Genomic DNA, 15,000 nt, shown 5'->3' with positions numbered 1-15,000 from the left:
ATGTCTGGGGAGAGTAGTTCCAAATGGGATGATATCTGGCGGGGTGGCATGTAGATCATGGTTGGGAGGACGCTTGCGTAGTGCTTGTCGTCTCATTATACATTATCATCGTCGAGTCTGGTAGATGAACCATGGATATAGGGAAGAGCGAGGCTTGGATGAGCTCTTGAAGAGCGAGACAAGAGTTCCTTTACTACATTGTACAAAGGGAAAGAGAATAATGGCGAGTGTTCAAATTACAGAGGTATAACTTTGTTGAGTATTCCTGGGAAATTATATGGGAGGGTATTGATTGAGAGGGTGAAGGCATGTACAGAGCATCAGACTGGGGAAGAGCAGTGTAGTTTCAGAAGTGGTAAAGGATGTGTGGATCAGGTGTTTGCTCTGAAGAATGTATATGAGGAATACTTAGAAAAACAAATGGATTTGTATGTAGCATTTATGGATCTGGAGAAGGCATATGATAGAGTTGATAGAGATGCTCTGTGGAAGGCATTAAGACTATATGGTGTGGGAGGCAAGTTGCTAGAAGCAGTGAAAAGTTTTTATCCAGGATGTAACGCGTTTGTACGAGTAGGAAGAAACAAAAGTGATTGGTTCTCAGTGTGCTGTCTCCATGGTTGTTCAATTTGTTTATGGATGGGGTTGTTAGGGAGGTGAATGCAAGAGTTTTGGAGATTGGGGCAGTCTGTTGTGGATGAGAGGGCTTGGGAAGTGAGTCAGTTGTTGTTCGCTGATGATACAACGCTGGTGGCTGATTCGGGTGAGAAACTGCAGAAGCTGGTGACTGAGTTTGGTAAAGTGTGTGAATGAAGAAAGCTGAGAGTAAATGTGAATAAGAGCGAGGTTATTAGGTACAGCAGGGTTGAGGGACAAGTCAACTGGGAGATAAGTTTGAAAGGAGAAAAACTTGAGGAAGTGAAGTGTTTTGATTACCTGGGAGTGGATTTGGCAGCGGATGGAACCATGAAAGCGGAAGTGAGTCACAGGGTGGGGGAGGGGGCGAAAGTTCTGGGAGCGTTGAAGAATGTGTGGAAGACGAGAACATTATCTCGGAAAGCAAAAATGGCTATGTTTGAAGGAATAGTGGTTCCAACAATGTTATATGGTTGCGAGGCGTGGGCTATACAGGGGGGTGTGCGGAGGATGGTGGATGTGTTGGAAATAAGATATTTGAGGACAATATGTGGTGTGAGGTAGATTGATCGAGTAAGTAATGAAAGGGTAAGAGAGATGTGTGGTAATAAAAAGCGTGTGGTTGAGAGACTAGAAGAGGGTGTATTGAAATGGTTTGGTCACATGGAGAGAATGAGTGAGGAAAGATTGACGGAGGATGTAAGTGACAGAGGTAGAGGGAACGAGGAGAAGTGGGAGATCAAATTGGAATTTGAAGAATGGAGTGAAAAAGATTTTGAACGATCGGGGCCTGAACATGCAGAGGGGTGAAAGGCATGCAAGGAACAGAGTGAACTGGAACGACGTGGTATACCGAGGTCGACGTTCTGTCAATGGATTGAACCAGGGCATGCGAAGCATCTGGGGTAAATCATGGAAAGTTTTGTGGGTCCTGGATGTGGAAAGGGAGCTTTGGTTTCGGTGCATTATACATGACAGCCAGAGACTGAGTGTGAACGAATGTGGCCTTTGTTATCTTTTCCTATCGTTACGTCGCGCGCGTGCGTGGGGAAGGGAGGGATGTCATTTCATGTGTGGCGGGGTGGCGACAGGAATGAATAAAGGCAGCAAGTATGAATTATGTATATGTGTATATATGTGTATGTCTGTGTGTGTATATACATGTATACGTTGAAATGTATAGGTATGTATATGTGCGTGTGTGGACGTGTATGTATATACATGTGTATGTGGGTGGGTTGGGCTATTCTTTCGTCTGTTTGCTTGCGCTACCTCGCTAACACGGGAGGCAGCGACAAAGTATAATCAATGAATATAAATAAATGAATATATATATATATATATATATATATATATATATATATATATATATATATATATATATATATATATATATATATGTGTGTGTGTGTGTATATAAAACATCGTTTTCAAATAAGCGTATCCGGGAACAGTCGACGTTCCGTAACATTATTGAACTTTATTTCATTATCATGATTTCATCCATGAGCGAAATGGAATTATGATATCAGAGTCTGAACAGTAAGGGTCAATACCAACTGATGAATTGTATTATTGTTCTGGTGGATGAATGCTCAGCGTCAGCCATTTACTTTTGATATGTTTATTTTTCCTTTCTTTATATCATTCAGTAAGAGTGTCAGGTAATGGAGGCTTTTGTTACTTGATAGTAAAACTCGAGGCCCAGGAGACTGTATGTGACATCAACAGTTCCAAGTACTAAAAGTTATAACCTTTGCAATTGACTGTCCTTCAGCGGCCTGACACTTTCCCAGCAACGACCTGTTCTTTGTTGGTCATTAATGTCGTCACTGTGTCTAAAACAGGGCAAATAATGCGATCAGAGGAAACCATGGAAAGATTGGCAAACCCTGGGTATGGATAGGGACGCTCTGGTTTCGGTGCATTATATATGGCAGCTAGAGACTGAATGGATGAAGGTTAATGAGACCATTTCCCTCCTCTGTGCCTGGCGTTACCTCCCTAAAGCGGCGGAAAACGGCGAATAAATACTGACAAGAAGGAGGAAGGTTTGGTCGACAAGCTCCTTATTCTAGAGGAGTCTATCATTTCCCAGTTCCTGTGCAAAAGTGCAGCGTCAAAGAAGCAAGAGCACCATGTAAGTGGTCGTGGGGATGTAAGATGATAATGTACAAGTAATGTGTGTGTGTGTGTGTGTGTGTGTGTGTGTGTGTGTGTGTGTGTGTGTGTGTGTGTGCGCACGCGCGCGCGTAACTTGTCATGGTTCCCATTTTCTGCCCAACCGAAGCCACTGATTCCATCTGGGCTTCTCATTACGCCAACAGTTCTTAACTATGTACTTATGAACCACTCCCTTAGTCTCGTCTGGTTTATGTTGAGTCATATGAGCCACCTGCCATGTCCCCTGAATGGAGGACTTCGCACCATGGTTCCTCAGAACCTAATGCAATACGTGGGTCATCCGGCCATGTCACATGTCCTTCATGCATCATGGTCAACGTAGATATAGAGAATCTATCTCTGCTACTCCCCACGCTGTCTAGACTCAACCAGGCACCTAACATATATCCTCCCTGGTCTATGGCTGGGGCTCGATGATACCACAGGGCCAGGGCAAGCAGTCTGCCTCTTATACACCTTGAATCATCCATCCCTGGTCACTACAGCTCCTTCCTTGACCTTAAATTTGTCCAGCACTGAACGAAGACCGTGTACTCCTCACCCATCCGAGCAACCTCTCTCGCGCTGCCTAGACCCTCCCGTCTTATGTTCCTGGACAGCTTGACGACTCACCTACGTCAGTAGCAAAGTCATTTGGGCACTTATCCTCTCGACGGGTCTGGGTTCGTCTCCACTGAAATATAAACTAACCCGAGCTTATATAACTTCTCAGATGTGCTGAGGCGCTGCGTGTAATTCCTTCCCTAAGCATGGAAAAGTCGGTCGGGGACGACGTGCTCACATGAGCCAACCACACCGCGCTCCAGTGATTCACCAAGTCATCCCAGTAAGACTGAGTAAGCAGTCTGCACTTTAGCACTTACCGTTCCCTTCCACAGCTTTCATAGGTCGGCGTAAGACGATTGGGGGTCCACCTGAGCCCCTTTCATACGCCAACGACACTCACCTGCGATCGTACCACACACCTCCCTCTCCTCCCCACCCAAGCTTGAGTCTAAGTATGTCATGGTATGATCATGGACTCACCTGAGCACCTACCATGCCCTCCTTGAGCCTGGGGAGGTCCGTGTGGGACCAGGAGGAACGGGACCAGGGACGAAGTTTCTTGAGCTCCGCCGTGAAGTTGAAGCTGTGGAGTTTGTTGTGCATGAACTTCCGGATGTTCCACGGCAGGTCGTTGTGCCTGGTGAGAGGAGGTGGCATTTTAGATGGCGAAGGTGGGAGGGAAAGGGAGAGGGGAAAGATGGGTTGAATGGTAGGGCAGGAGGTAGTTTTGCTGGGGGGGGGGAGAGAGAGAGAGAGAGACACATGATACTGGCATGGAGAGCAAGGGGGGGTCTAAGGAGGAGGAAGGCAGGGCAATTATTGTAGGTGTATTGTGTACTGGGAGAGAGAGAGAGAGAGAGAGAGAGAGAGAGAGAGAGAGAGAGAGAGAGAGAGAGAGAGAGAGAGAGAGAGAGAGAGAGAGAGAGAGAGAGAGAGAGAGAGAGAGAGAGAGAGACGGGTTACATCATGTGTGGGGGAAGTTGGGCCAAACAGAGTAGGAGGAAGGGATTAGACAGTGGGAGGAGAAGGTTTCCCATCAAGAAGAGAGATCCCATGAGGAAAGGAGAGGCGGTGAGTGGGGAGAGTAGAGTGGGTTGGACCTGATGAGAGAGTGGCTGCACTGAGTCAAGAAATACCTTAGATTGGAGATGGGGGGGAATGAATGGCATAGGAGAGAGACTGGAACATTTCCAGTACGGTAAAAGAGGAAATCACACGGCGTGAGGAAAGAATTTATACTCGGGGAAAATGGGGTTTATATGAAGGTAGAAATGGAATCGTGCATGCACCGAGATGGAGGAGGTCCTGTGCCAGAATAAGGTTTCTTTTGGGTCTAGGAAATGGGTTTACAGCGGAAAGAAAGAGGGATTTTCGTTTGATTAGAATTCATGGCCTCAAGTTCTGATATTTTTGCATCGTTCGAAGAACTGTTCACTTTTGACATCATCGAACTAGCCTGAAATCTTGAAAGGTCTGCGTTGAACTCAAGCCTTCTCCTTCTTTCCTGCTTGGCCTCTTATCTCTAACTGTTATTCGGTTCTATCAATTCTGTTTATATCCTTGTGGTCTTCTGTACCTTCTCTACTCGTTCTTTGTGATTCTTAAGTGCGATGATCTCAGGTGAAAGATATTTAACACTGGACTAATATTACTAAGCTATAAGGACTTTGCTAGACTTTGCTCAATATTTCGATTCTACTATTTGCCAGTATTCAGCTTTCGTCCTTTACAGATCTCTTGAAGATGACGACAATATAGGTGCAGTCGACTTCCCAGATCCACACAGCTTGTTTCCTTCTACCTGATTCTCGCATCTTGGCCATCCACCACTACCATCTATGCTCCTTGCTTTTAACTTACTCGGGTTGAAATAGACCAGCCACTTATCATGCCAATTTCAGAGTATGTTTACGCCGACCTTGATTGTTTATGCCATTCTTCTCACTTTCTTATTTCCCTTATGACGTTGGCGTCATCCACAAACATAACGTATTTATCAGGTATCAGTTCAATCCATCTACTAAGTCGTATACGTAGGTCAATGGACTCTTGTTATGTAGCGGTAAGCGTTCCAGACCGTGACGCGTTCACGGACGGCCAGGGTTGAGTGCATAGGTTCGAATCCTGGTTACGGCAGCCGGTCCACAGTCAACCCAGCTGTTCATCCAACCCTACGAGTTGGTCGATAAAATGGAAACCTGGATCAAGCAAGGGTGTGTGTATATATATATATATATATATATATATATAGAGAGAGAGAGAGAGAGAGAGAGAGAGAGAGAGAGAGAGAGAGAGAGAGAGAGAGAGAGAGAGAGAGAGAGAGAGAGCGTTAATGGGATGGCCTTGATTAGGGCCTCATCTGCCCGTGCCGTTTCAGCTAACATAAAAAAAAATTATTATTCCAAGGCCAACTCTTACAGTGCGCCAGTGTTGACAACCCAACCCACTGCGAGCAGGAGGTTGTGCTGGCAAGCGTTCTTTGTTCCCTTCCACTGAAGTAAATTTCAGTCAATAAAGGAGTTCTCCTCCTCCTCCTCCTCCTTCTCCCTTCCGTTATTCCTCCGCCTTAAGATCCGGCCACTTTAACAAACACTTCCGTGCTTTCTAACAATTCTGATACACGCAATCTACTCAACCATTATATTTTCTCTAATACAAATCTTACTTTTTTCAAGACGTCCAAGAGGTTTGTTACATATGGCCTCATATCCTTATACTGTCTTATGCCTCGCTTTGGTAGTTTTTTTACCTTACAGTTAGACATTCATTTCCTTTCTCATTCCCACTTGTCTGAAAGGCTGGACTGCAGGTTAAACGTATCTGATCATTTTCAATTTCCTGGCATCTTACTTTCCTCTAGGAACATCATTATCACAATGGTACATCAAGCGTCCCTCCACAGGTCTTGAGCTCATAAAGGACCCTGAGTCAAGGTCAAGGTCCCTTTAACAGTCTACTTATTTTGTTTCTTGTAATGTCAGTGGTCTCCGAGACCTCCTCACCATTCCATCTCACTTGCGTTGGGTCTGTGGAAATATTTCTGAACTTATCATCCAGCTCACAAGTCTTCATATTATCCTCAACGCGTCTTCCCTCCGAATCCCTCATCCGGATTAGCAGTTCTTTAGTTGACGCTTCACTCCAGATGAATTCTTGGAAAACTTTGGGATTATCTTCAGCCTTCTTCTCTATAATATTCTTCAAAATTTCTATTTTGGATTATCTTCTGCCTTCTTCTCTATAATATTCTTCAAAATTTCTATTTTGGATTATCTTCTGCCTTCTTCTCTATAATATTTTTCAAAATTTCTATTTTGGATTATCTTCAGCCTTCTTCTCTATACCATTCTTCAAAATTTCTATTTTGGATTATCTTCTGCCTTCTTCTCTATAACATTCTTCAAAATTTCTATTTTCCTTCTTTCTGCTATATCCATCCCCTTCCATTTCTACAGCTTTTTACACTACATCACTTTGCTCTCTCCATTTTTGACAGCTTTTCTGAAATACATTTTCCTCTCCATTTCAATTTTCCCTCTGTGTTTGAAGCTAAAGGTTCCCACGATTTGATAGACCTTACTATACAATTTCACAGAACCTTGCACTAGAGTGACCCACACCATGAGTAACGAATATCATTTCCCAGTTTATGTTGCCACAGAAATTATATCAGTTTTGTGTTGTTTCTATGAGTTTGGTTTCATCACATGTTCGTTCTGTGTCGTCCATTTACCAGATAATCAACCGCAAGTGTCACGTGATGCCTCTTTCGAAATGGTGCATTACATATGATATTCTCATTTTATATGTTGCGCTGTGTGATGTTCAGGTATACAGTACATGTTACGTTGTGTGACGATCAGATGTACATGTTACGTTGTGCATCAACCTCTCTGGTCCTAGAATGTGTTTGTGATTAACATATTGATACGATCAATCCTTCTCTATACAGACTATGAAGTTTTTGAGTCTCCATGGCAATCGAATTTCTCCAGTCTGTTTCTACATAAGTGAAATTGATCATCAGTACAACTCTGTCATCGATGAATAGTCTGGGCATCTGCTTCGCTGCTTCACTCACCAGCCTGATTATTTCCCTTACTGTAAATTTTGTTCTGGCTCACTAATTTCTTCTGGGGGGGGGCGGAAAGAGTATATATCTTTGCAAGTATCTAGGAGTGGTTTGGTGTATATATGTGTGTGTGTATATGTGAGTGTGTGTTTACATACATATAAAACAATATACATATTTTCTTCAGTGCATACAAACCTGCAACAGGATATCAAAAGAAAATTGAAGATTAACTAACAGGAAAATGGAATATGAACATAAAATGTCTCATCACATGTTCGTTACACTAACGTTCTTACTCACTCACATCCATCCTCATCACTGGAAGTGTATTTGCTATAACATTTTGCATCACATGTATCATCAATGAAGTTAGCATTAGTCACCGTAACGTAAATCTATAACGAATTGTGTAATCCTTTTAGAGACAGAATGAAAAAGCTTTTCGTCCCTTAGCCAACCAAGACGTAAAAACCTTGGGGGCGTCACTGGAGCCATCAAAATGTAAACATATAATGACGTCACATTTCTACGTCACTCACCCGTCGAAGAGCGGCGTGTCCCTGAGTAGCGTCTTCGCCGTAGTGAGACGCTGCTGGAGTGATGCTCCGGGGTCAACCCGCAGAGCCAGGGGAACGCCCACGCCCACGCCAGCCACGGCCGCCAACACCAGCACGACGCACACCAACACCTTCGTCCGCACCCCGAACCCACTCTCTGCTGGAGGAACACACACTGGTATAAATATTGAGGCCTTACAGGAGAGGTAGGTGGATGTCTGACGGGACATAGGTCGACAGTGAAGCTCATATGAATAATATAACATCATATCTTAGAAGAATGATTCGGAGAACCAAATCAGAACAAACTCACGGAGGCGAAATCTTTTATACGCGTGCAATAAAGGCAAGAAGAGGTGTGGGAGATCATTGAAATAGCAAGGAGCAAGATAGGGGACTGATTAAGGGAAAAAGCTCAGAGATAGAGGTTAGTAAAAACGTTCTGGAGGGGTAGGACGCAAGAGAGAAGGGAGATGGAAAGAAAAATAGCTGGAAGAGAAAATATAAGGAAGGGATTGAGAGATTATTGAGCCTGGAGGACGGTTGTAAAAGTCAGATGTGTACTGAGTACAGAAAGAGACATGAGAGGCGTTTCTTAGGATTAATGGAAGTAGAGAATAAAGCAGGGATTACTTCAGGAAAAGAAGAGAAAAGGAGGGCTCGAGGACTGTCCAGGAAAAGTTGAAAGAATGGTAGGGTATAGGTGTCAGTGTGCATGGCACAAGATACCCTAACTTTCTTCAGCCATTAGATATCCCCGTCTACAACACCATCAGTCTAAAGTCCTGCAGGCAAGAGAAACCTCAACTCTTTCCAGCACCAGATTAATTGATCTGTGCCGGTGTCCCAGGTAAGTTTATTGCGCACCCCATGCTCATCCTGTGAGCGGTAGCGTAAAAGGATTACAGGGGTCACAAAGGGTCTTAATCAGACCCCAGTGGGTTGATATTACATAAAATCTTACAATTCGTATTTTAGTACATATGTTACATAGTTTCATATGGTAAATTTTACCGACGAGATGCCAAAAAAATTGGACACAAACTTAAAATTTCAGGTGTCTTGGTATTAACACTAAAGTGTCGCGGAGACTCTAACGATCCAGCATCATCACAACCCTCGTCTTTCTCCAGCCCAGATGTGATGATCACACTGCACGCATTGCCAAGCTTAACGAAGACCTGTAAGACTAATGAGATCGTGCACGAGCTCCTCATACGCAGTCTCTATCACGAACAACAACAGGATGTCAAGGAGGAATCGAAGTCAGAATGTCTTCACCACCAAAAGGAAAAGATTTCTTCGGGAGGTATTTCCTGTTATTGGATCTAGCGCGCAACAAAACAAATTCCTGGAGGTTGTAATGACATTGTGGGATCAGCTTTACCCAGCGTCTCTCATGTGTTCTTGATGACTGCTCACTTCCTGCTATATCGAATGTGAGAGGAAGATCTTGCTTCTGGTGATGTTGAGGTAAGAGATGAACGATGTCTGTAGTCACTTGGGATTTAGAAAATTGACATATCAGGTGGTTTAGGTTTTAGGAGAATGTCTTGCTTCTTTTTTTTTTCTTCTATGCTTTTTCTTGGTTTCGTTTCTCTCGGTTCATGCCTGAGGGAAATGATATTTTAGGTTTTCGTATTCCTTTCAGATGTTCTTGCACTCATTACCTCTTTGTCTTGAGAATATTATTGACAATTTCCTATAAATGATCTTCGTAAGTTCTCCTACGCTCTGAATTATCCTCAGGACCCTAATGGCCATTTGGTTCTTGTGATAACTATATTTCACCCCATATTTCTTGGTGATTTTTGATCTCCTGTTCCAGTACACCTTTAACGGGTAAAGCAGCATGCGATCCTCCTGTTACATTACTCCTTGAGGGGGATGATGGTATGCGATCCTTAAATGCCTCACTTTTGTTGAAGTGAACACCTTAGTTAATTTCCTATGATGATGTATCTAACACGCTAATACCCCAGCCTCCACAGAGCCTTTATCGCTTTATATTCTTCGCTCTCGCCAACTAAATCGTCCCCAAAATCTCGATGAATTTTTTCCTGCTTCACGTGTCGCTTCATCTCTCATTTATGTAAGGTCAGGTCATCTGATTTTTCCCCTAATCTCAGCTTCATTTTTCTCATCCTAATTAATCCCCTCCTATCCTTGTCTCCGTCTCTTATCTCGTTACCACATTTTCCAGTCCATTATATTTTCAACCCCCCGCTCACCCATTCTTAATCAGTGGGCCGTGTACCTCTTCTCGTGTATCCTACAAGGAAATTCCTCCTTTTTTTCGTCTCTCCCTGTGTCCATCGCCCTTCATAACTTGTCATCTCCTCCTCCTCCTCCTCCTCCTGCACTCTCGCGTTGCTCCCCAGTTCACCTGCCGGTATAGTTCCTTCACAATTTTCTTTTGTAATATTTCCCTCCTTCCCTGTCAAGGCTTCTTACCTCCCGACTCCCACCACCTGTCTCCCACCTCCAGGACTGGGGTACGACCCACAGTCGCCTGGAAGAGACGCAGGAGTGTGGCATGTCTCTCGGCGTCTTGGAAAACGTTTCTTCTTTTTTCTTTGTGTCGAACATTTTCTAACCACATTTCCTTACCTGATAAGCTCGCCATCTCCCGCCTGAGCGAGATAGCGTCATGGCCAGATGACAGAGCTTTAGGGGGGGGGAAATTTATCACTTGGCTCCTTGCTCTGTTCCTTGTTTTTGAAAGTAATACAGGAAGGGAAGATTTCCAGCCACCTGCTCCCGGTATTCTACGACACGCAGGGAATACGTGGCCAGTATTATTTTTTCCCCCTATCTCCAGGGCTGGAAATCTGCCCCTAGCGTTTTTAATTTTCCAAAAGAAGGAACAGTGAAGGGGGCTAAGTTAGGATATTCCCTCTAAGGCTCAGTCCTCTGTTCTTAAGGCTACCTCGCTAACGCGGGAAATGGCGAGGTTATCAGGTATGGAAATGTGGTTTGAAAACGCTCAACAAAAAAGAAAAAAAATTAACCTTTGCGTCTGAGTAGCGTGTGACTTTGGAGAGCTACAAGACCCGCCGGTTGTGACCTGACCTGAAAATCTGAGACGTTGATTAGACTGGATGAGAGGCTAATCCCTCGTGTCCTTGGGTAATATTCGCCCATTCACATCCTCATCACAGCTTTTTCTGGAGGAGGAAACCTGGTCGTCTCATAAATCAAAAATTTGCACGTAGCGTACCGACCTAGATTCTGCAATGCCTTTCTAGAAATTGTTATTAGTCTTCAGATTATAGATGACACTCACTGAGGTCGATCATTGTATGAAAGTCTTCAGCAAGACTTTTCTTATTACCAGTTCATATGTCTCGCTTATGAATATGAATTCTTTTTTCGTTTAAGCCTCTTCCTTTTTTTCATTTTCCTAAGACCAATTTCAAAGAAAAGACTCCTGTTATTGCCCAGGATGTCTTATCAGGGGCTCCTGCCGCCCAAGGCTGCGCTAACTTCAGTGACAGGGTAATGTGACCTCCTCTGGAGTGGGAAGTTCTTCGAAGAGCATTCCCGATGGTAGAACCTGGTCCAAAGTGAACCTGTCATTCGTTGATTCCTCTCGAGCGGTCAGAGTCCGGCAACAGCTCTATCTCTCCTTATCTCACCAGCATAAACATTGCCAGGACACTCTTTGTAAAAGTACAGTACTGCTTACTGACTCTGGGTCTCTTGCATCCATGAATTAGTTTCTTACTAACATGTTCCGTATGGAATTTGTATATCCAGATGCAACATTTACTCCTATTTCTTAGCAAGTGTCCTTTTGTTCTTCGAACTTCTGAGAGTGGGCCTTTTCCATCCATAAATTAGTTTCTTACTAAAATGTCCCCCATGGAATTTGCATATTCAGATGCAACATTTACTCCTATTTCTTAGCAAGTTTCCTTTTGTTCTTCGAACTTCTGAATGTTAGGAATAACAATAGTCCTTTTTTACCCCTTTTTTTTAAGCTATAATGATACTTTATCTGCCTAAGTAAAGTCCCATTACAAACGGATGTTCCCTTGGTACTATAATTTTCAGAATGGGATCAGTGCCTTACGTACGGTCCAGATGGCTTGCTAAACCTTGGTTATCTGCTCCTAGTAATGTATTACCCTTACACTTCAGAAATAACCAAGATATCTGAAAAAAAATTTCAACTCGTCCATCTTGATTCAACTTTCCTCTTCTTTTCCACGATGTTTTAGTTGATGAAAGCATTTACTTTGCGAAAGAAATGTTTTTTAAACTGTCTGATATTAGTTGTAACAACCAAAATATTCATAAGCAATTTCGTGGCATCCAGTAGCCATGCTCAAGTTAAAAGAACTGCTTCGGTGAAGTATGAACCACTGGATTTCCATAATTGATATTTTCTTGATTGTGCAGAATTTTGCAGAACTCCTCAAGGATGGTTGTGAAACCCTTGGGTTATGGAACAACCCTGGCTGACGAAGACTGCATCTAGATACACCGATAACAGTGGGAGATTTCATCGATTTCAGTCCTGATTGATTTTTCTCATCAGGTAATCACGAGGAAAACAGATTAATCAAATGAGTAAAAATTGCTCTGCAAATCCAATATTCGTAGAACCAATAGAATTAATCATATTTCACACATGGCATCAGATGTTGACGAAGATGCACATCTTCTGTCAGGTGGTGAAAACCCATGCAACAGTGACCTCCTGTGACATTGGATTTCACTGCAGTCTTCTGTCTCGAGTTCAGAGAAGACAACTTGATGCTGCCAGGTTAGCGAACCTCGGCACTGTATGCCGGGACATTACTAGTGTTAATAGGATTGCGCTCCTAGATGGCCACGAAGATGAGGAGGAGTTGGGGAACGTCAGAAAGAAGATAATAATCCTTGATAGCAAAAAATATTCCCAAAGAGATAATAAAGAAGATGCGAGAAAGATATGCAAAGTTCAACGAGCAAAAAAAATTTGTTAATTATAACATCAAGTGTAAGAGAAATTTATACAGAAACTCAGAACTAAGTGGCAATCCAAAGGATCAAGGAATCTACATACGATTACAAGATTGTTGGAAGAAAATCAGACGGCTAAAAATAAAGAGTTTGAAAGAGAACTTCTCCCATTGTGAAGAGAATAACTGATGAATTTTCTAATTCTGTAAAGCACAGAAAGATTATTATAGGTCCATTATCGATGAAAGTAGCACTTTAACTCAAAACTGTGAATAAATGGCATCTAGAAATTATCAATCCAAAGATGTCCCAACTGATCCTGATGATATCTCCTAAGATATCAAAAGAGTTAAGCCGATGATTGCCATAGTCGATGACCAAAACACTAGACAGATTTATACAAGAAGGGGAATCCAGAACAACTGAAGCCTTTGTGAATGTAACGTCAGTCTTCAAAAACAATATACACGAAATGCATTTTAAACTACCACCTCGTTTGTCTTTCTTTGATTTCGGATAAAACGCTGGAAACGTTAATCAGGGATAATGTCGTTTAGCGTCTACGTAGTGATATATGAAGAAACCATCAATCAACAAGAAAGACCACATTCAAAATAATAAGATAAGAATTCTTCGGTCGTATAGATGGTACCTGTGACGTCAATATACCATTAGATGCTTCAGATATCGAAGAAACTTCCGAAAAAAAATACCGTATGAAAGACTGACCGTTCAAGTTGCCGTAAAGCTTAAGTCATAGAAAACGGAATGTATGATTGGATGTTAAACAGGTTTACAAAAGAAAACAAGAAGTCGTATTATACGAGGAAAACGTCCGAATGGCTCATGAATAACTAGCGTTGTTCCATAGGGCTCTCAGTCCTAGGACCCACATGTGTCATCATCATTCATCAGTGTTAATAAAATCTAGACAAAAAAAGATTGTTCAGGGATTGAAAGGAATTTGAAACAAATGGAGGAAGTCCTTAGTGATATGGTATATGAACTGTAATCTTATCAAATGCATATTTTTTATTCAGAGAGATGTCTGTTGTACATGTAAAATGCTCGATAAGCCATAGAGAGAAATACAGTAAGAAAAAGACCTTAGAGGGATGATCAAGAATGACCTTAGATATGCAAAGCAATGCCTATTTGCATATGATACAGCAAACAAAATGCTGAATATCTTAACCAGAAATGTCCTTTATTAAGCGAGAGAAATTCTACTCACTATCTGCCACGTCCTTCTAAAACCTCACATAATTTGCTTGGTTCTGGTCAAGAGCTTGATCAAAGATGAAGAATAGCTAAAATGCACGCAAAAAAGTCCAACAAAAATCATTTTTTCACCGAGAAATAAACCATTTGGAATGGAAAATGTTCAAGTTACTGAATAACTTGGACACTGGAACACACGAGAGTTTCTGCACATTAGAAAGAGACTTTGCATACAGAAGCAGTGACATTATGGGTCAGGTCAAATGCATCCTCACTTATGATTGTGGGAAAAAATTAGGAAGAAAAATAAGAAAAAGTAACAAAGAAAAATGAGGAGGTTTCTCTTGCACGAATGAAAAATACCTGATATTGACTCTAGTATACTACTACTGCTGCTTCTATTACTACAGCAAATGATAATAGCAATAATAATATAATAATGATAATAGTAATGATAATGATGATAATGATAATAATAGCAATAATATTAATAATAATAGTAATGATAATGATAACAATAATGAAAATGATAATGATAATAATAATGATAATGATAATAATAATGATAATAATGATAATGATAATTATGATAATAATAATAATAATAATAATAATAATAATAATAATAATAATAATAATAATAATAATAATAATAATAATTATAATAATGATAATAATAATAATAATATTAATAATAATAATAATAATAATAATAATAATAATAATAATAATGATAATAATAATAATAACAATAATAATGATAATAATATTAATAATAATAATAATAATAATAATAATAATAATAATAATAATAATAATAATAATAATAAT

The 15,000-nt window shown here is 41.4% G+C and overlaps 1 protein-coding gene across 1 annotated transcript in view; it reads right to left on the bottom strand.

Annotated features, from left to right (window-relative positions):
• Nucleotides 1-15,000, bottom strand: part of LOC139745982 (uncharacterized) — a 168,439-nt gene that overhangs the window by 25,855 nt on the left and 127,584 nt on the right. The window contains exons 5-6 of the mRNA XM_071656742.1: nt 7,981-8,158; nt 3,847-4,003 (exon numbers count right to left, since the gene is read on the bottom strand). Coding sequence (XP_071512843.1) covers nt 3,847-4,003; nt 7,981-8,158 — 335 coding nt within the window. The remainder of the gene's footprint in view (nt 1-3,846; nt 4,004-7,980; nt 8,159-15,000) is intronic.

The sequence above is a fragment of the Panulirus ornatus genome, chromosome 63, assembly GCF_036320965.1.
Source record: "Panulirus ornatus isolate Po-2019 chromosome 63, ASM3632096v1, whole genome shotgun sequence".
Lineage (NCBI taxonomy): Eukaryota > Metazoa > Arthropoda > Malacostraca > Decapoda > Palinuridae > Panulirus > Panulirus ornatus.
This window is presented reverse-complemented; position numbering and strand designations above follow the sequence as displayed.